The sequence below is a fragment of the Cyprinodon tularosa genome, unplaced genomic scaffold, assembly GCF_016077235.1.
Source record: "Cyprinodon tularosa strain WSP-4 unplaced genomic scaffold, ASM1607723v1 ctg476, whole genome shotgun sequence".
Classification (NCBI taxonomy): domain Eukaryota; kingdom Metazoa; phylum Chordata; class Actinopteri; order Cyprinodontiformes; family Cyprinodontidae; genus Cyprinodon; species Cyprinodon tularosa.
In genome coordinates this window covers 337,695-360,415 of record NW_024039203.1, presented here as the reverse complement: position 1 = coordinate 360,415, position 22,721 = coordinate 337,695, and the positions used below count along the sequence as shown (strand labels likewise).

Genomic DNA, 22,721 nt, shown 5'->3' with positions numbered 1-22,721 from the left:
ACCCTTTTCATTTCCCCCAATTAAGACTATACAAGCTTTGATGCGATAAAGAAATCTAAATGATATAATCAAAAATGATTGTAGGAAATTCTGTTTAACTCTCTCACATCCATCCATACTGTACCTTCTATTACGTAAGTTGTTCATAAAAGGCATCTTAAAGGAATAGTACACCCAAAACATGATTAGCCTTCATTTTCTACTCACCCCCATGCTGAACAAAACTCTGGAGTACTTTTTTGATATCTCAAATGCATCTGGAGATCTGGGAGGCTTCTTGCTGTCTGCTGACATTCAAATAATGGAGGTCTATGGCGCCCGAGACAGAAAGGTCCATAAAAGTCCATAAAAACGTGTCAATATTCCTCCATACTGCTCGTCCAATGTAATCCAAGTGTCCTGAGTGGGTAGCATCCAGAATTTACTCGAAACGAAGTCATTTAGAACGTTTTAGAGCCTAAACAGTAGTGTATAGGATTTCCTAATAGCGCCCCCATGCGCGCTCACGATTCTACGGAAGCCGGCAGACCAAACCGGAAGGAAGTGCGCATTCAGCGTCTGCTCTGCCGATAATGCAAGCGTAGAAGAAGAAATGTGCTGTTTACCTGTGCAAAGAAAGAAACAACGAAAGAAAAATGTCTGAGGACTTCAGTGTTGAGGAAGAGCATGAGTTCTTTGCCGAGCTGAATGCGCTGGTTTGGTCTGCCGGCTTCCGTAGCGTCGTGAGCGCGCATGGGGGCGCTATTAGGAAATCCTATACACTACTGTTTATGCTCTAAAAACATTCTAAATGACTTCGTTTCGAGTAAATTATGGACGCTACCCACTCAGGACCCTTGGAATACATTGGACGAGCAGTATGGAGGAATATTGACACGTTTTTATGGACTTTTATGGACCTTTCTGTCTCGGGCGCCATAGACCTCCATTATTTGAATGTCAGCAGACAGCAAGAAGCCTCCCAGATCTCCAGATGCATTTGAGATATCAAAAAAGTACTCCAGAGTTTTGTTCAGCATGGGGGTGAGTAGAAAATGAAGGCTAATCATGTTTTGGGTGTACTATTCCTTTAAAGGGGTGCGAATACCAAAAACTAGAAAGATCAAGGAAATGAAAAATATCACAAAATGCAAAATCTAACCAACAAAAACACATTTAAAGTAGACAATAAAGATAAGATCATTAATTACAAAATGGCTGAGAAGTAAACCTTTCCTTCTCTGTGGGTAAAGTCCGAGTTGTTGTAAAACTGTCCCCTCCATCAACACTGATCAGTTAATCATCTACAGGTGGAAATTGAGAGGAAAACCACTACATCAGCCCTCAGGATGTCTGAGCTGAAACACAGGTCATACTGCTGGGTAGCCTTGAAGTAGGTCTAGCTTCCACCAGGGTGGATGGTGATCATAGAGGCACTGTACCTGCTAAAATCATGATTTGTTTCCTTTGGGCTCAGACAAGTGATAAGAAAGCAGCGCATTGTATCCATAGTCTGCATTCACAGCTCCTTTGCCGCTAAGTATCCTGTTTCAGCAGTATAAGAGATGGTCACACTGTTAACAAATCTTTTATGTGTAACTAGAGAAAAATATTTTTTTGATGAAGCCTGTACATATTAACAGTATTCTTTTCAAAGTCTGAGTCTTCAGCAGGATTCATTGGAAATTTAGGCCGTGTTGCTGTGTTTTCACTGATGTTCATATATAGTAACGTGCTTGGAAAAGATGGAGAATCATTGTTTACATCCAAGATGGTAATTTAAAAGTGGTAGTTTAAGTGGATTAATAATAAATGCTTCTACATTAAATGAACTTTTGGCTTCATCGCCAAAGAGTTCCTCTATATCAATTCTCTCCTAGAGGTACAGAGCACCAGTATTTAGGTTTATCTCAACTACCTAATATTTGATCCAGTAAATATCTGAAACATGCAGGCTTCCAGCTCCTGGATGTTAAGATTGAGATCCTCTGCAGTTTTTCCAAAAAAGGTTCCACGGTCCACCTACTCCGTAATGGAATAAGCAAGATGTCCAAAACTTGTCTCGACCTAACATTCCATCAGTACGAAAATAACATATATCAACACAGATCTCAATTCTTCTATTCTATGCATATTCGAATGTGACTATACAATGCTACAATCAATTTAGAAATGAATGTATCTTTACTGATTTTTCTAAAACATTGTTCAAATGTTCCCCAATCATAATGATATTCTTACCATGACACAAAGACTTCAGGAAAAGTTCATCTAAACACTCCTTTTCAGTAATGTTTCACTCCTTAGATCATAGCCATTTTCAGCACCACGGACAGCGAGAAATCATTAAGAGACAAGCTGGTATCTCTAAATAAAGCCGTAATAATAAACACAGAAACAAGCGTGTTTGCTCAAACTAAGAGTAAACAAAGTAATAGATCAATCAATCAGTCTGTGAATTAATCGATCAATTGAGGAATAAAACATCTGTCTCCAATACCTTAGTTGCAATACCAGGAAAGTTTCCTATTAACTCTATATAATCACTTACTGGTTTACATATAAAAAAGGAAAACAAATCTATAGATTTTGGTTAAGTTGACAGGATATTTCCAACACTCCACAAGCCCCAAAACAACAACAAGAACTTTCTTTCTTAAAAAACGTGTTGCACAGTGAACATGTTAAAACATCCTGACACATAAAAGGGATTGGGTTATGATCAGCCCTCGGTAAATCCCCGCTTCAAAGCAATAATGAGCAGAGATTTTAATACAATACAATTTCAAAGTTCAAAATCATATTATATTGTGAACTATGAAGTACATTTTTATTAATTAAAATGTAGATATTTAAAATGGCAGTTTCTGAAAAGTTAGAAATGTCTACATGTTGGTATTAAAATAACATACTTTGCAACATTTTCAAAGAACAAACGCATTTTTTATAAGACTTAACAAAATCATTAAATATCCGGATAAAATATGTTAACTCAGAAGGTGCTTACCTTGTCATTGTTTGGTAAAGTCTGAGTTCTGGTAAAAGTGTCTCCTCCATTAACACTAATAAGTTCAGCATCTATAGCTGGAAACGGAGCAGGGAATACCACTACATCACTCTTCAGTGTGTCTGAGCTGAAACACACATCATATTGCTGCGTAGCTTTAGAGTAAGACCAGCTCCCGTCAGGGTGGGTGGTGATCATGGGGGTGTGATACTTGCTGAAAGTTCTGTCTGTCCTGTAGCATCTGGCTGCTATTAAACTGATCAGACTCAGTAGAAAGATCACGGAAACAGAAATGATGGATATCAGCAGATATAAATTTAAATCAGATAGGTCATCTTCTTTTGTAGGCAAATGCCTAAACTGTGTCTGAACACCAGGTATGCTTTCAACAACCATAACCTCAACAGACACAGTAGCTGACAGAGAAGGTTCTCCATTATCAGAAACCACCACCACCAACGGGTGAGTTTTCAGGTCATTGTCACTCATTTTCCTTTTAGATCTTATTTCCCCCGTGCTGGTTCCGATCCTGAACAAGTTGTTTCCTTTGGGCTCAGACAGGTGATATGAAAGCAATGCATTGTATCCAGAATCCGCATCCACAGCCCTGATCTTTGCTACAAAGTATCCTGCTTCAGCAGAATAAGGGATGGTCTCACTGTTAACAGATCCATGCTCAGAATAGGGTGCTAATATACTTGGGCTATTATCATTTTCATCCAGTATTAAAACATTTACTGTAACATTGCTGCTGAGTGGAGGAATGCCAGAGTCTGTGGCCTGAACTTTAAAATGAAACGTTTTCAACTCCTCATAGTTAAAAGACTGAAGAGTTATTAAATCACCTGTTTCTGAATTAATGTTAAGAAGTTTAGAAATACCTAGTGAGTCACTTTTAGTTTGTAAAAATGAATAGGTAACCCGACCATTACTATCAATATCGGCATCAAATGCGGAAACAGTTTTAATAACTGCCCCCACCGGGCTGTTCTCTTTTACATAAACATTAATTTGGGGATCAGAGAAACGTGGTGGGTTATCATTAACATCAGATACTTTAATATTAACAGTGTTGGTGCTGGAGAGAGAGGGAGTCCCTTCATCAGTTGCTAGGATAGTTATGTTATATTCAGCAACTGACTCTCTATCTAGTGTCCCACTAACTACTAAAGAGTAATAATTTTTATAATTTGTTTCCAGCTTAAAAGGGACTTCATTTGGAATAACAGCTTTTACCTCTCCATTTTTCCCACCATCTTTGTCCTGCACAGACACAAGAGCAATAGCTGTACCAGGTTGTGCATCCTCCTTCACTGTGTTTAGCAATGATGTTACTGTGATCTCAGGAGCATTATCGTTTAGGTCTAGTACCTCTACCAGCACTTTACAGTGAGCAGACATTGGAGGTTGACCTTTGTCACTTGCCTGTGCATGAATTTCAAAGGCAGGGTTTACCTCATAGTCAACATTACCTTTGATAAGAATAGCACCTGTTTTAGAGTCAATCTGAAATAGATCTAAAACTTGATCTTGACCTTTAGTTCTTAAAGAATATTGTATTTCAGCGTTTATCCCATCATCTGCATCTACTGCATTCAAAACTATAACTGTACTACCCACTGGTATGTTCTCAGATATTCTTGCTTTGTACAGGGAACTACTAAAAACCGGAGAGTTGTCATTATTATCTAAAACTGTGATAACAATCTGTGCTGTCCCTGACTTTGGTGGATTTCCCCCATCCAGAGCAGTCACAGTAAGTTTGATGGTCGGGTGTTTTTCTCGATCCAGAGCCTTCTGAAGCACAAGCTCAGCTGAAACACTGTCTTCAGTCTTGTGGATCTCTAAAGAGAAATAATCGTTTCGACTGAGTTTGTATGTGCTGACACTGTTCTTTGCGACATCCAGATCTAAAGCGCCTACAAATCCAAATTTACTTCCTGGCACGGTACTTTCTGCTATATTTAGAGACTGCAGTTTTTCGGAAAAATACGGTGCATTATCATTTATATCAATGATATTTATTACCAATCTATACAGCTTCAGTGGATTATTTAGAACGGCCTCTACATTAACAGCGCATTGTGCTGCCTTAGCGCAAAGCTCCTCTCGGTCGATTCTTTCACTGACATAGAGGCTGCCCGTTTTCAGATTTACGTCGAAGTATTTTCTTTTAGATCCGCTGACAATCTGAAACATCCTCGTCTCTAGGTCTTGCAGGTTAAGATTTAAATCCTTTGCGAGATTTCCCACAGACGTACCGGGATTTACCTCCTCTGATATAGAATACGAGAGCTGTCCACATCCCGGTTTCCAGAAACATTCCAAAATAACAAAGAGCAAATAGATCTTTAAAGGTCCGTGTATTTTTCCAGTCGGCATATTGTTATCCAGTTCTTTGGGAGCGCGCCTGGACGGTAATGTCCATTTAATGTAGTTGATAATTCATGTTGATGGTGCAGTATCAGAAAAAGAGTAACTGCGTTCTATAAAGAAATAAGCAAAAGGATTCTGCGTCTCTTTGTGTCAAAGCACGAGAAACATCGTCCCATTAATTTGGGAGGGGCCATAATGCGAGCTGCAAAAAACATGTGACGGTCTATGATGTCCCCATGTGGATGTATAAAATAACTACATTTATAACCGAAGATGAATGAATGAATTAAAAGATAAAAAATATAATAGATATTTATGTAATTATTTAAATACGTAAATAGATAAATAAAAAAAATAAAAAAATAACAGCAAAAGAGCTCAAATGCAGTAACTTGAAAACGTATCAGCTCCATTCTTTATCATGTACAAAGATGTGAAATGTATGATTCTATTGCACAATCTTTACCAAAAGAAACACTGCTTTGATGCTTATTTAAGCACAATACACCAACACCACTATCTAAACGAATTTTGGTTCCTTCTCAACTTATACACCTTTATGTTTCAAAACAACACCCAAAAGCATACATTAAAAAGTATATACAATATCTATTTTATATAAAAGAGCTATTTTGTTGTCTCGTGTGACAAAAGAAACTTGTCATTTTCTACATTGCATGATTAATCCATTTTGGTTAAAAATAAATACATTTGCAACACATCAAATATAATTATCTTACCTTTTCCTTGTTTGGTAAAGTCTGAGTTCTGGTAAAAGTATCTCCTCCATTTATACTGATTAGTTCAGCATCTACAGATGGAAACGGAGCGGGGAAAACCACTACATCACTCTTCAGTGTGTCTGAGCTGAAACACATGTCATATTGCTGGGTAGCTTTAGAGTAAGACCAGCTCCCGTCAGGGTGGGTGGTGATCATGGGGGCGCCATACTTGCTGAAAGTACTGTCGGTCCTGTGGCATCTGACAGCTATTAGACTGATGAGACTCAATAGAAAGACAACGGACACTGACACGATGGCTATCAGCAGATACATGTTTAAATCAGAGAAGTTGTCATCCTTTAAGGGCACATGTCTGAACTGAGTCTGTACATCAGCTGTGCCTTCAACAACCACCACCTCAATAGACACAGTAGCTGACAGAGAGGGTTCTCCATGATCAGAAACCAGAACAACCAATGGGTGGGTTTTCAGGTCATTGTCACTCATTCTTCTTTTAGTCCTGATTTCTCCGGTGCTGGTTCCAATTCTGAACAGGTTGTTTCCTTTGGGTTCAGACAGGTGATAAGAAAGCAATGCATTGTATCCAGAATCTGCGTCCACGGCTCTGATCTTTGCAACAAAATATCCTGTTTCAGCTGAATAAGGGATAGTCTCACTATTAATGGATCCGTGCTCAGAATATGGGGCTAAAATAGTTGGATTATTATCATTTTCATCCAGAATTAAAACCTTAACAGTCACGTTGCTGCTGAGTGAAGGAACACCTGAGTCTGTGGCCTGAATTTTAAACTGAAAAGTCTTTAACTCCTCATAGTTATAAGACTGCTGATTAATTATATCTCCTGTTTCTGAGTTAATATTTATCATGGATCTGAGAGGCAGAGGATTACTGTTATCATATAAAAGAGAATAGCTTACCAGACCATTTTGATCAGTGTCGGCATCAAATGCTGTCACTGTTTTAATAACTAATCCTGTTTGACTGTTTTCTTTTATAAAAATGTTGATACTATCTTCTGTAAAATGAGGTTTGTTATCATTAACATCAGAGACATGTACAGGAATCGTGGTGGTGCTGGAGAGAGGTGGGTTGCCCTCATCTCTAGCCGATATCATAATATTATAGTGTGATGCTATTTCTCTGTCTAGAGGTCCATCCACAACTAAAGAATAGTAATTCTTATAATTTGACTCCAACTTGAAAGGGACATCGTTGGAAATTTTGCAGTTAACGATTCCGTTTTTACTGCTATCTTTATCGAAGACAGAAACAAGAGCAATCGCGAGGCCAATGGATGCATCCTCTTTCACTGTGTTCAACAGAGATGTTACTCTAATTTCAGGGGCATTGTCATTTACATCTAAAACTTCAATAAGCAATTTAGCATGTGAGTTTAATGGCGATGAACCTTTATCTCTTGCCTGCACCCGAATCTCAAAAGCAGCATTTTCTTCATAGTCTATATTCTCTTTAACTGTTACACACCCTGTATTTTGATCGATATCAAAAAGATCGGTTTCTTTTCCACTTACTTCATTGAATGAATACGTAACCTGTCCATTTTGCCCTTCATCTAAATCTGTAGCATTTAATTTCATTATTACAGTACCTATTTTTATATTCTCATACACCTTAGCTTTGTATAGAGCTTGACTGAATGTCGGTGGATTGTCATTATTGTCCAAAACATTTATCATTATGGTCATACTACCAGATTTAGCAGGTGTTCCTCCATCCATAGCAGTTAGTATCAACTGAATAAAAGTGTCTTTTTCTCTGTCTAACATTTTCTGAAGCACTAGTTCGGGGCTCTTTTTCTCTCCTTTTTGCGTTACTAGAGAAAAGTATTCGTTCTGACCAAGTCTGTAGGCACTAACTGAATTTTTTCCAACGTCTGCATCGTGAGCTGGGTGCAATGGGAATTTAGTGCCAGCTGCTGTACTTTCGCTAATATTGATAATCTGAGACCTGCTGATAAATGTGGGGGAATTATCATTTATATCTAAAATTGCAATTTCTACACGGTTCAATTTCAAAGGACTGTTGATAACTGCTTCTAAGGCTATTGAGCATTTTTCTTCATTACCGCACAGTTCCTCTCGATCTATTCTCTCATTCACGTAAAGGGCGCCTGTCTTTAGGTTTACCTCAAAATATTTTTTCTTCGACGCTGCAACGATCTGGAACATACGTGTTTCCAATTCCTGGACATTTAGCTTGAGATCTTTGGCAATATTCCCGAAAACAGTCCCTTTATTTACCTCTTCCGAAATTGAGTAAGCAAGCTGTCCCAAAGCTCCTTGCCAGCAGCAATCAAGTAGCACAAAGACGAGGTATATCCACACAGAGCTTGCATTCCCGGGAAAATGCATATTCCCATTAATATAAGAACAAATGGAAAGAAAAAAAATACTATTATTCACGCAATTGGATTATAGAATACAAGACGCCATTTTATGATGTACCGCCAACAACAAACAACGAAAAAACAAATCCAGAAGCTTCACACAAACGGGATCTTGTCGTGCCGTTTCAACCCTCTTTTCTCTTTGTTTCAAACGTCAGAGAAGCCTCAACATTACCATCATACTCGGGGAGGAGCTCGGACGATTTAAAAAGACAATTTACATGTAACGGTCTACTATGTCCCCATGCGGACAAATGCAGGAACTGCGCCACAACCCCCTAAATTCTGACCAATACGATGAGTTTTTTTTATCTTTATATCCCAGAAAATGGTGATTAAAAATGTTTTTATTGTGATCTAATTTGCAGCGTAGAGATCTCAGTTAACCTTTGATTTAGAAAAAAAACATAAAAAAAAGAACACAACATAGAACAAATACAAAAACTTTCAGGTTTTAATCAGATATACCATGTTTAGAAATATTCTGAAATATAAAATGATTGCAACTATAACATGGAAAATTTATATTTAGTCTTCACCACCACGGACAGTAACCCAAACAAGCGATAAATAGACTGATGTGGGCAACATTTAAAAATAAAAAATCAGCGGAGTGCAGTTTAAATCAAGTCAGTAAAATTTCATTGATAAGTTAGATGTTAAATTATATTCATGGACATGAATAGGACATTTTACTAAACACACCAGAATGAGCCATACAATTTGCAGTAACAAACATAAAAACCGGTTCTTACCTTTTCTTTAGTGGGCAAAGTCTGAGTTGTGGTAAAAGTGTCTCCTCCATTTATACTGATTAATTCCGCATCTACAGGTGGGAACGGTGAGGGGAAAACCACTACATCGCTCTTCAGTGTGTCTGAGCTGAAACACACGTCATACTGCTGAGTAGCTTTAGAGTAAGACCAGCTACCGTCAGGGTGGGTGGTGATCATGGGGGCGCTATACTTGCCAAACGTATTGTCTTTTCTGTTGCATCTGACAGCTATTAAGATTATAAGAGTGAATAGAAATATCACAGACACAGACACGATGGCAAGGAGCAGGTACAAGTTCAAATGAGATAAGTTATCATCCTTTATAGGCACGTGTCTGTACTGAGTCGGACTGTCTGCGGTGCTTTCAACCACCACCACCTCAATAGACACAGTAGCTGACAGTGAAGGTTCTCCATTATCAGAAACCAGAACCACCAAGGGGTGGGTTTTAAGGTCGTTGTCACTCATTCTCCTCTTTGTCCTGATTTCACCGCTGCTGGTTCCGATTCTGAACAAGTTGCCTCCTTTGGGCTCAGAGAGATGATAAGAAAGCAGCGCATTGTATCCAGAGTCCGCGTCCACAGCCCTGATCTTTGTTACAAAGTATCCTGCTTCAGCAGAATATGGGATGGTCTCACTGTTAACAGATCCGTGCTCAGAATAAGGAGCTAAAATAGTTGGATTATTATCATTTTCATCCAAGATTAAAACATTAATAGTAACGTTGCCAGTAAGCGGAGGGACACCGGAGTCAGTGGCTTTAATTTTAAACTGAAACATTTTTAATTCCTCATAGTTAAATGATTGCAGGGCAAATATATTTCCTGTTTCTGAGTTTATGTTAAGCATTGATCTGAGAGGCAGCGGGTTACTGATATCATGTAAAATTGAGTAGCTAACCTGACCATTTTGATCACTGTCTGCATCAACTGCTGACACAGTTTTAATAACCATCCCTGTTGGATTATTCTCTTTTATGAAAATGTTTACAGTGTCTTCTATAAAGCGAGGTGTGTTATCATTAACATCAGAGACGTGTAAGAGAATGACACTTCTGCTGGAGAGGGGTGGACTACCTTCGTCTGTAGCTATGATGCTAATATTATATTGAGGCGTCTTTTCTCTGTCTAAATGTGCGCCCACAACTAAAGAGTAGTAGTTGTTGTAATTTGACTCTAACTTGAAAGGGACGTTATTGGAAATTTCGCAATTAACCTTTGCATTTTTACCCGCGTCTTTGTCAGAGATAGAAACCAGAGCAATCGCGGTGCCAATGGATGCATCCTCCTTCACTGTGTTTAACAAAGATGTTACTGTAATTTCAGGCGCATTGTCATTCACGTCTAATACTTCAATAAGTAATTTAGCATGCGAGGTGAGGGGCGAGGCTGCCTTATCACTGGCCTGAACTCGAATCTCAAAAGCTGTATTCTCTTCAAAATCTATATTCCTCTTAATTTTTATAGTTCCAGTTTTCTCATCTATTTCAAACAAATCGGTTTGTTTTTCCCGACCCATTTTACTAAATGAATAAACCACCTCTCCATTTTGCCCTGCATCCAAATCAGTGGCATTCACCGTTACTATCGACGTACCTATTTTTGCATTTTCATGCACTTTGGCTTTGTACAGAGTCTTACTGAATATTGGTGCGTTGTCATTAACATCTAAAACATGTATTAATATTGTCATACTGCCTGACTTAGCTGGTGTCCCCCCATCAACCGCAGTTAGTAGCAGCTGAAGCTCAGACTGTTGTTCTCTGTCTAAAGCTTTCTGCAGCACGAGTTCGGGAGCAACGATTTCTCCTTTATTTGTAACCAGAGAAAAATAATTATTTTGACTAAGCTTGTACATATTGACGGTGTTTTTACCGAAGTCCAAATCTTCAGCAGCATTGATTGGGAATTTAGCCCCTGCTGCTGTGTTTTCTCCGACATTTAGAGATAATAATTTGTTGGGAAAGGATGGGTAATTATCGTTTACATCCAGGATTGCAATTTCAAAACGGTACAATTTAAGTGGATTATTAATAACAGCTTCTACATTAAGCGAACATTGTGCTTCAGTACCACAGAGGTCCTCTCGATCTATTCTCTCATTTACGTACAGAGCACCAGTCTTCAGGTTTACCGCAAAATATTTTTTCTTTGATCCAGTAACGATCTGAAACATGCGGGCTTCCAGCTCCTGGACGTTAAGATTGAGATCTTTGGCAATGTTTCCAACAAAGGTTCCACGATTCACCTCTTCTGAGACGGAATAAGAAGGATTTCCAAACGCAGTATCGTAGTAATCCACCAGAACAGCGATGACATATATCCACACAGAACAAAATCTTCCCTGCCAACGCATATTTAAATTTATAAAAGTGACAAAAATCTATTTCGTAAAAACATATGTTAATTATAACCTAAATACATTTCTGAAAGAAATGAGCCAAACGTAATGATTTGAGGTATGTTTCATCTAGAAAAAAACAGATCTCCACGCCGTCATCTTCACCGTATAAATCCCTTTGTCTTTGTGGGTTTTTAAACGTGTAGCCTACTAAGGAAGGGCGGGCTTCACATATCATATATCCAGCTAAAATGTGATGGTCTACATTGTCCCCATGTGGACATATGCAGGCAGTGCATGCACAAGGGATAATTTGATAATTACAACCATGTTTGTCTTCCAACAGAAATAAATCCCTATGTTTCGATCAGACGATGATATTGATCACTAGCTGGTCCATGTTTCTCGCCAAATTAACTTCTGTGATTACAATTTTCTAAGCAACACTTCACTTTTAGAGAATCAAATATCAAATATTGTGGAATTCTTAAATCCTCCAAACTGAAGACATATCTCTGTATACATTCCAGACCAGGGGCGTTGCTAGGCACAAAGCTTTACTGGGGCACTGGCCCCCTACCGCATATGCCCATCCTTCCATACACAAATACAGACAAGCACACTGCCCCACCCTGATATATTCCTACCAAAAATACTAGTTGAGATATTAATGAGTGTAAGAGTATATTTGTTTTAACAAATATACTCTTTGTTAAAACAATGTTATAGCTGCAATGTTGAACATTTTCAACATTGCAGCTATAAAAAATAAGACATCACCAACTTTAAAAATCAAAAATTTCCTTATACACATTCTGAAGTAATCATTAATTTCTAGGTTTCAGAGTTTTATTTCAGGGGAAAGTTTAACTCAACATGAACTAAGTTTTTATTTTATTTTATAAGCATTAAAGTGTACCTCCTATTTATCATTTTTGCAAAGCGGTCAATCACTAGACTGTGACTCAGCTTAGAAAGTTCTTCCTTTTCAACTGATAAAATAGCAAGATGATGGAGCCTGTCTTGTCCCATTGTGCACCTCAGCCAAGTGTGGAGCTTTCTCAACACACTGAATGACCTTTCACAACTCCAGCTGTAGACTGGGATTGTGAGGGAGATCTGGATGACCTGCGTTAGTGTGGGGAACATGGTGTTATCAAGCAAGTTGAAAACACACTGCATATCCTTGATGACAAGGCTGTCTTTTTCAACCATAAAAAGCTTTCAAACCATTTTGAATTAAATGAAAGTTTTTTTTACTCCAAATTTGTCCTGGGGATAGTGGGACAACTTCACTTGTTTAGGACCATCATGCTTTCCCCCTAATTCACTAATGTCCCCTTCTTGTTTGTGGAAGCTGGTTGTTGCTCCCTCATCACCTTCATGGTCCTGTCTCTCCTGTCTCTCACCTGTCTCTTGCCTGTCAGTCTCGCCTCCTCCTCCCTTTCCTACTCCAGCACCTTCATTCTCATTCTCTACAGCAAACATTAAAAAACGTAAATTTATAATTATGTAAATATCTATCATATTGCTTATAACATTCCTAATGTAACTAGTCAGCTTAAATCACTGATTCATCACGGGACCTTACCTCCCTCTCTCTCATCTTGTTTTACTGCTTCCCTGTCTCTGCTTCATGTGAGGAATTTCCTGATATTCATCTACAAACCAATGCAGTAATTTTCAGTTAGTAGCCTATAAATCATGTGGTTTCACTGGGAAAATAATAAAATTGACAGGTAAGAAACGTTACCAGAACAACGTTTCTTACCTGTCAATTTAAAAGAAAAATGCGTCGCGGCCGCACAGTGTCCCATCCAACTCAGTTGAGAGCAGCGCGTTAGTTTACCTGCAGTTCATGCAGTGACATGCGCTGACGTGGGGGCGCTAATACATCCTCAATTTGGAGTTAACAACACACTTGCTACGCATTTGAGTAGAAATATACTTCTTCTCCTGTTGGAATTATCTAAATTGATGCATTAAAGAAATGTATCACTATTGCAAATATTCATGAGATTTATACTGGGGCACAGCTCATTTATACTGGGGCACGTGCCCCAGTAAATGGGGTCTGGCGACGCCGATGTTCCAGACCTATGTTTCAGTGGTTACTATGAATCTTATTTTTATTTATCTATCTTTAATGTTCATTTTGGAAGGCTTGACTGTTTTTCATATTGACAATTGTGGATATATTAACAGAACACAATGTTGACCAAAATTAACTTTTATAAATTCCAAGATTTTTAATACACACTATTTCGCTCTTAAGAGCACCTCTGCCCCAACCTCTTTCAGAACCATGGACAGCACCATAAAAAGTCAAAGTAGCACTACTGCAGCCAGAGTTCAGAACTTCTTGTATTAAATAAAAATAACACGCTTGCTGGAAGTAAGAATGAATGACACTTCTGGCTCCCAAATCTCATTACACCTTGAAGGTTTAATAACAATTGTATATAGTTACTTAATGCTTTAGAAAATATATTGAAAGATATAAAATAAAAAAATAAATACGGGCATCGTGTAGCCATCAGTAAATCCATGCTTGTTATACAATTACATTATACATCTGAAACTTGTTTACGCAGTGTATCATATACTTCTATGCATAAGTAGGCATTTGGCCTTTTTCCAGTGCTTTAGAAATGTTAATACACACAATGGGACTATTTAAAGAAACAAATTGAAAAATGTAGTCAATCTACAAACCTAGTCAAGAATATTTGCATCGGGCTGCTGACAAGTATCACATACATTCAAATTTGGAGAATATTATACATCAAACTTCAAATATAGGTTTCAAAAAGCATTGAAGATACAAAAAAAAAATAGCTTACCTTTTCTTTATTTGGTAAAGTCTGAGTTCTGTTAAAAGTATCCCCTCCATTAATACTGATCAGTTCAGCATCTACAGGTGGAAACGGTGAGGGAAAAACCACTACATCACTCTTCATTGTGTCTGAGCTGAAACACACGTCATACTGCTGGGTAGCTTTAGAGTAAGACCAGCTCCCATCAGGGTGGGTGGTGATCATGGGGGCGCTGTACCTGCTAAAATCGCTGTCAGTCCTGTGGCATCTGACAGCTATTAGGATGATTAGACTCAGCAAAAAGATCACAGAGACTGACACAATGGCGATCAGCAGATATACGTTCAAATCAGAGAAGCTGTCCACCTTTACAGGCACCTGTCTGAACTGATTTTGGATGTCAGCTGTGCTTTCAACCACCATCACCTCAATAGACACAGTAGCTGACAGGGAAGGTTCTCCATTATCAGTAACCAGAACCAACATGGGGTGGGTTTTCAGGTCATTGTCGCTCATTCTCCTCTTAGTCCTGATTTCTCCAGTACTGGTTCCGATCCTGAACAAGTTGTTTCCTTTTGTCTCAGACATATGATATGAAAGCAATGCATTGTATCCAGAATCTGCGTCCACAGCCCTGATCTTTGCTACAAAATATCCTGCTTCAGCAGAGTATGGGATGGTCTCTCGGTAAACAGAGCCAAGCTCAGAATAGGGATCTAGAATGGTTGGATTATTGTCATTTTCATCCAAGATTATAACCTTTACTGTAACATTGCTGCTGAGTGGAGGAACACCGGAGTCTGTCGCCTGAACTTTAAATTGAAACGTTTTCAACTCCTCATGGTTAAAAGACTGCAGAGTTATTATATCACCCGTTTCTGAATTAATGTTAACAAGCTTAGAGGAACTCAGTGAGTCACTGTTAGTTTGTAAAAAGGAATAGGACACCCGGCCATTATTATCACTATCAGCATCAAATGCTGAAACCGTTTTAATAATTGCCCCTACCGGGCTATTCTCTTTTACATAAACATTAATTTGGGGCTCAGAGAAACGGGGTGGGTTGTCATTAACATCAGATACTTTAATATTTACAGTGTTGGCGCTGGAGAGAGAGGGAGTCCCTTCATCAGTTGCTAGGATAGTTATATTATATTCAGCAACCGTCTCTCTATTTAGTGTCCCACTAACTACTAATGAGTAATAATTTTTATAATTTGTTTCCAGCTTAAATGGGACTTCATCTGGAATAACAGCTTTTACCTCTCCATTTTTCCCACCATCTTTGTCCTGCACAGATACAAGAGCAATAGCTGTACCAGGTTGTGCATCCTCCTTCACTGTGTTTAGCAATGATGTTACTGTGATCTCAGGAGCATTATCGTTTAGGTCTAGTACCTCTACCAGCACTTTACAGTGAGCAGACATTGGTGTATGACCTTTGTCACTTGCCTGTGTATGAATTTCAAAGGCAGGGTTTACCTCATAGTCAATATTACCTTTGATTAGAACAGCACCTGTTTTAGAGTCAATCTGAAATAGATCTAAAACTTGATCTTGACCTTTAGTTCTTAAAGAATATTGTATTTCAGCGTTTATCCCTTCATCTGCATCTACTGCACTTAAAACTATAACTGTACTACCCACTGATATGTTTTCAGATATTCTCGCTTTGTACAGAGAACTACTAAAAACCGGGGAGTTGTCATTGATATCCAAAACTGTGATAATAATCTGTGCTGTCCCTGACTTTGGTGGATTTCCCCCATCCAGAGCAGTCACAGTAAGTTTGATGGTCGGCTGCTTTTCTCGGTCCAGAGCCTTCTGAAGCACAAGCTCAGCTGACACGCTGTCTTCAGTCTTGTGGATCTCTAAAGAGAAATAATCGTTTCGACTGAGTTTGTATGTGCTGACACTGTTCTTTGCGACATCCAGATCTGAAGCGCCTACAAATCCAAATTTCCCCCCTGGGACGGTACTTTCTGCTATATTTAGAGACTGCAGTTTTTCAGAAAAATACGGTGCATTATCATTTATATCAATAATATTTATTACCAACCGATACAGCTTCAGTGGATTATTTAGAACGGCCTCTACATTAATAGCGCATTGTGCTGCCTTAGCGCAAAGCTCCTCTCGGTCGATTCTTTCACTGACATAGAGACTGCCCGTTTTCAGATTTACGTCGAAGTATTTTCTTTTAGATCCGCTGACAATCTGAAACATCCTCGTCTCTAGGTCTTGCAGGTTAAGATTTAAATCCTTTGCGAGATTTCCCACAGACGTACCGGGATTTACCTCCTCTGATATAGAATATGAGAGCTGTCCACATCCCGGTTTCCAGAAACATTCCAAAATAACAAAGAGCAAATAGATCCTTAAAGGTCCGTGTATTTTTCCAGTCATTGTTATCCAGTTCGTTGGAAGCGCGTCCTGGACGGTAATGTCCGCTTAATGTAATGATTCTTTAATGTTATTCACGGGGTATCATAAACGATCACTGATTTAAAAATAAATGGGCAAAAGGATATTCGTCCTCTTCTGTTCTGCGTCTCTTTGTTACAAATCACTGAGGAAACGGCATCCTATGAATTTGGGAGGGTCCATAAGCAGGCTACATATGCCATGCGACGGTCTATGATGTCCCCAAGTGGTTGTTTAAATCACTACATTCAAGACTGATGATCTTATTCATCAGCATCCGTTTTGTATTTTTGGTCAAGTTTCTTTAAAACTAAAATAAATGACTTATAGGATATATTTTGAACACATAAATTAAAAATAAACATTAAAAATAATTCCAACTAAAATTCATAGAATACTGCCCCACGTCATTTTCCTTTATAAAGACCGTTAAGGTTTAACATTAGCATGCCCCTTCCCACAAAAAATTGTTTGTATATTTCTTCAGCACCATGGATAACGACACATAAATCTCAAACACACCCTCTAGACATATGAACGTTTTTTTAAGCCCATGCAACAATATGTTTAAAAAAGGATACCCACATGAATACATTATGCCGTGCAAAAATAAATTAATAAATAAAGTAAAAGTTTTCTATATTCCCACACTTCATTAACATTTTCAAAATTTAAAGTTGCAGTACATATAATGGAATTATCTTACCTGTTCTTTGTTTGGTAAAGTCTGAGTTTTGTCAAAAGTGTCTCCTCCATTAAAACTGATCAGTTCAGCATCTACAGGTGAAAACGGTGTTGGGAAAACCACTACATCACTCTTCATTGTGTCTGAGCTGAAACACACGTCATATTGCTGAGTAGCTGTAGAGTAGGACCAGCTCCCGTCAGGGTGGGTGGTGATCATGGGGGTGTCATACTTGCTGAAATTGCCTTCTGTCCTGTGGCATCTGACAACTACTAAACTAATAAAGCTCAGCAGAAATATTACGGAGACTGAAACAATAGCAATAAGCAGGTACAAGTTCAAATCAGAAAGGTGGTTCTCCTTGATAGGGACATGTTTAAATTGAGTCTCAACATCAGAAGTGCTTTCAACCACCATCACCTCAATAGACACAGTAGCTGACAGTGAAGGTTCTCCATTATCAGAAACCAGAACCACCAAAGGATGAGTTTTCAGGTCATTGTCACTCATTCTCCTCTTAGTCCTGATTTCTCCAGTGCTGGTTCCGATCCTGAAGAGGTTGTATCCTTTGGGTTCTGATAGGTGATAAGAAAGCAGCGCATTGTATCCAGAGTCTGCGTCCACAGCCCTGATCTTTGCTACAAAGTGTCCTGCTTCGGCAGAATATGGAATAGTCTCACTGTTAACAGAGCCATGCTCAGAATAGGGAGGTAAAATTGATGGATTATTATCATTTTCATCCAGAATTAAAACATTAACAGTCACATTGCTGCTGAGCGGAGGAACACCAGAGTCTGTAGCCTGAAGTTTAAACTGAAAGGTTTTCAACTCCTCGTAGTTGAAAGACTTTAGGCTTATTATTTCTCCTGTCTTTGAATTAACACTTATTAGTGTAGATAATGGGATCATATTACTAGTACTTTGTAAAAATGAATAGCTCACCCTGCTGTTCTGCTCACTGTCAGCATCAGATGCAGTCACTTTTTTAAGCATGTCTCCAACTGCCCTGTTTTCCTTCACATGTACAGTTATCACATCCTCTGCAAAAAGCGGTGCATTATCATTTACATCAGAAACAGTTATAGAAACTGTCTGTGTATTTGAAAGCTTCGGGATTCCATTGTCAGAAGCAGCTATGGTAATGTTGTAGTCAGAAATTTTCTCCCTGTCTAGTGGCCCATCAACTATCAAGGAATAATAATTTTTATAGTTGGTTTCTAGTTTGAATGGGACATAATTCCTAATTTGAATCTTAACATCACCATTATTTCCGCTATCTTTATCTTGGACTGACACAAGTGCGACAACGGTGCCAATTGCGGCATCCTCCTTTACAGTTTGATGTAATAAGGTGAGAGTGATTTCAGGAGCGTTATCATTTAGATCCAAAACTTCCACCAACACCTTACTGTGAGTCGACATTGGTGGCTGTCCTTTATCACTTGCTTCTACGCGTATTTCAAATGCTTTTCTCTCCTCAAAATCTATATTGCCTTTTACCTTGATGATTCCTGTCTGTGGTTCAATTAAAAACATATCGAATATGTGATCCTGGTCTTTGCTCCTCAATGAATAAACAATCTCACTGTTTAGACCCTCGTCTACATCGGTGGCACTCACAGCAAGCACTGTGGTTCCTACTAGTGCATTTTCTGTAATATTTGCTTTATAAAGCGATTTGCTGAAGATAGGAATGTTATCGTTAATATCTAGCACATTAACAGTAATCTGTGAGGTGCCTGATTTAGGAGGACTCCCACCGTCTAACACAGTCAGTGTCATGGTGATCACAGGCTGCCTTTCTCTGTCTAATGCCTTCTGCAACACCAACTCTGCAGACACACTGTCACCTAATTTGTGCACAGCCAAAGAAAAATGCTCATTCAGACTTAATTTGTAAGAACTGACCCCATTTTTCCCTATATCTGCATCAGGTCGCTTCAGATAAAGCAAATTTCACTCCTGGTAAAGTACTCTCAGCAATATACAGATTCTGCTGTGTGGTGGTGAAGGATGGGGCATTGTCATTTACATCTAAAATTTCAAAGTCAATATGGTACAATTTCAATGGATTATTTATCACAGCTTCTACATTAATTGAGCATCTTGGCTCCTCTAAACAAAGCTCTTCCCTATCTATTCTTTCATTGACAAAGACAACACCCGTCTTAAGGTTAACCTCAAATAATTTTTTCTTCGATCTTGAAACAATCTGAAACATACGAGATTCCAGATCCTGTGTGTTGAGGTTTAGATCCTTGGCAATATTTCCAATCGGTGTTCCTGGGATTACCTCCTCTGAAACGGAATAAGAGAGCTGTCCAGCCACCATTTGTAGGCAAGAGTGGAGTAAAAAAAGGCAAAAATACATCTCCAAAAGCCTCAATCCACAAGAGAAAGACATTTCTGTCCAATATAGATGAAGAATGTTAACACACTCAATGTCAATGTGTAAAATTCCAGATGCAGTATGAGAGTAAGTGCACTGAATGGTTGTAAAATTTAGCGTCCTTTTATACCACCCTCAGTGCCTGTAAGACTGACAGAATGTTCAGCTGAATACAGGAGGTGCTTAGATGCTTCAAAAATGCACTGCTCTCTTTGATAGAGCATCAGTGACACTTAGTGGAGAACTGGTGACACAGGCAGAAAAAAAAGGTTTACTCTTCATGAAACATGTGCTTTTTGCATGACCCAACTGAAAGATGTGTCAGTCTCACAAAGTGTGGCTCACATCACTTCTTTATAAGACACTTTAATCTCATATCACCCTTAAAAAAAAAAAAATTATTTACCTAAAACTGTAAAAAAAAAAGTCTGTAAAATATACAGCAAAACATGCACTGTCAAATAGCGACAGTAAAGACCGTGAAACCAAAAGCGGTCTTTTAATTTATGAAATACATTAAATAATGGTTAATCAAGTGACTGGAAAAAACACAGAATATTACTCTAAAAATAAATAAAACTCACGTTGATTCACTGTGAAAATCAATAAATATGCATATATAAAAAAATATATTGTAAAGATAAAAATATCCAAAACATTAAATTTTAAGACATTATTTAGATAAAACTACAGGTTACTGAGTACTGCACATTAAAATGTACATTAAATACTGGTTGATTGTGAAGCAAGCATGAACTTTAATTTCTACAGAAGCTATCCATCCATCCATCAATTATCTGACACACTTTTCCCGAGTGGGGTCGCAAGGGGTGCTGGTGCCTATCTCCAGCTGTCAATGGGCGAGAGGCGGGGTATGACAATATAGTAAAGTAAACAAATTGCACCCTTTGTTTTCAATGATTCTTAATTTCCTGTTTCATTTTTTAAAGAAGTATGAAAAAAATAGCATATCATTGAATAAAGAAGAGGTAAATTCAAAGTTAAATCAGTTCTTAAAACTGTAAATGTAGATAACTATATGCAAAAGCTGCATTTAAAATGTTTATGACATTGTTTTGTCTACTTGCCTTTTATTTGTGCTATAGACTTTTTGATGCATTGCAAGCTCATATTAGCAGTACATAATGACCTATCTACTAGAAAGCATCCAAGAATATTTTTTAATCTGTTTTTGCATGATGATGGTCAAAGATAATGTAAAACTATGCAAAATGTTTTTTTTATTCATTTATATAAATCTTTGCTTTAATTGATATAGTCAGATAAAAATCATTAGAAAAACAAAAAGAACAAAAAGAAACAAAGAAAATCACATTACAAATCTTTTATTGTGACCATTCAAATTGCAAAGCGCTCAAAGAAAACATATTTTCACTCCTCTATTCTAAGCTGTTATCCATTCAACAACCTCACTGAGCATTTTCGCCAATAGGAGATACAAATAAGAGATACAAATAAGAGACAGCCGGCATAATTTCTTCACCACACTAACAGAAGACGCAGCTTCAACCTGTTCTGACATCTTTTCCGTTTTCTTAGGTTTTCCCGTCCTAGACTGCCTAAAATGAATGTGAGGAGAGTACATTAAATATCTTATTGAACTCAACCCTACCAACAGTGAAATAATCCACAAAATATGAATATGTCACTTGCAAAAAAGTTGTTATTGCTTATTTTATGACCTCTACAATTTCTTTTTTGCATTGTTTTTTCAACTTTAAGGTATAATATGTCTTTTACAGACCATACCCCCTCAAATGCTGAATTAACAAAAAAAATCATAAAATATGAATACTTCACCTGCCAAAAAGGGATTTATGCTTATTTTTTTTACCTGTACAATGTATTTCCTGCCTGAAATTGCTTAATTCCATATCTTACTGAATTCACCCCTTCCAACACAGAAATAATCCATAAAATCCACAAAACATGATTATTTCACTTGCTAAAACTTGAGTATTGCTTGTTCATTTACATGGTAAATGTAATTTTTGCTCAAGTTATGTTTACTTCTTTCTATTACTGCTGTTGTTGGATTATTTTTCGTCAATGACTATTTTCTGTCAGCCTTTTTATCGCCTATCTAATTTCACTCCATAGCACTAGTTTTGCTGTGCGCTCACCGCTGGCAATTTGTCTCCCTTATCCTCTCCTGTCAGAAGCTTGTTACTGTTGATACTGAATTTGAGCGTGACATAAAAAGGGCAGCGGCGGGTGAGTCTGGATCGAGGATGGATGCATCTGCTAGAACACCAAAATTATCCAAAGCATGGGAATACTTTCGAGCAAGTGGTGATAGAGTGTTTTGTACACTCTGTAATGCTGCGTTCACAGGGCATCAGAAAAGCAAAGATGCAGAAACCTGGATGCTGGATCACACTGCGGTCAAGCTGCTTTGATGCTTCGACGCTCTGGATTCTCTGCGCTCTCGTTTTTATCTGCTCTGTTCTGTAGCTTCAAGCTAGAAAGCGTTGCAAATAGCCATAGTTTAAATTACTAAATTGGTGGAAGAAAAATGGATTTTAAACAGCCGATTCATGAGTCCAACTTTTTATGTAAGAGAATAAGAATCCTGGTCAGCAAGCAAATTACAGTTATAATCATTAAACTGATAATAATTAGTTTTATCCTTGATTTGAACGACCTATTAATTCACTATAACTTCCACATCTTGTTATTTAATATGGTCATAATTTTCTGGTAATCTTGCACAACACCTACAGTATGTCATATGTTACATTGTTTTCTAATAGTGCA

The 22,721-nt window shown here is 38.0% G+C and overlaps 3 protein-coding genes across 21 annotated transcripts in view; all 3 read right to left on the bottom strand.

Annotated features, from left to right (window-relative positions):
• The window catches only part of LOC119794321 (protocadherin alpha-C2-like), a 210,777-nt gene that overhangs the window by 80,238 nt on the left and 107,818 nt on the right, over positions 1-22,721 (bottom strand). Inside the window, exon 1 of one of the 19 annotated variants that reach the window (XM_038301817.1) lies at positions 14,473-16,996. The exons of 16 other annotated variants lie outside the window; for them this stretch is intronic. In XM_038301817.1, coding sequence (XP_038157745.1) covers positions 14,473-16,851 — 2,379 coding nt within the window. In that variant the 5' untranslated portion in view covers positions 16,852-16,996. Of the gene's footprint in view, positions 1-2,986; positions 5,491-9,268; positions 11,799-14,472; positions 16,997-22,721 lie in introns of those variants that run through there. 2 more of the 19 variants (XM_038301819.1, XM_038301815.1) reach the window with 2 other exon arrangements.
• Positions 6,094-8,687, bottom strand: LOC119794324 (protocadherin alpha-10-like). Its single transcript, XM_038301845.1, has one exon. It carries the CDS (start codon positions 8,476-8,478, stop codon positions 6,094-6,096), a length of 2,385 nt encoding a protein of 794 aa, XP_038157773.1. The 5' UTR covers positions 8,479-8,687.
• LOC119794323 (protocadherin alpha-3-like) lies at positions 17,567-20,163 on the bottom strand. Its single transcript, XM_038301844.1, is given in 2 exon segments — positions 17,567-19,489; positions 19,491-20,163. Coding segments are annotated over 2 exon segments (2,391 nt in total). The 5' UTR covers positions 19,959-20,163.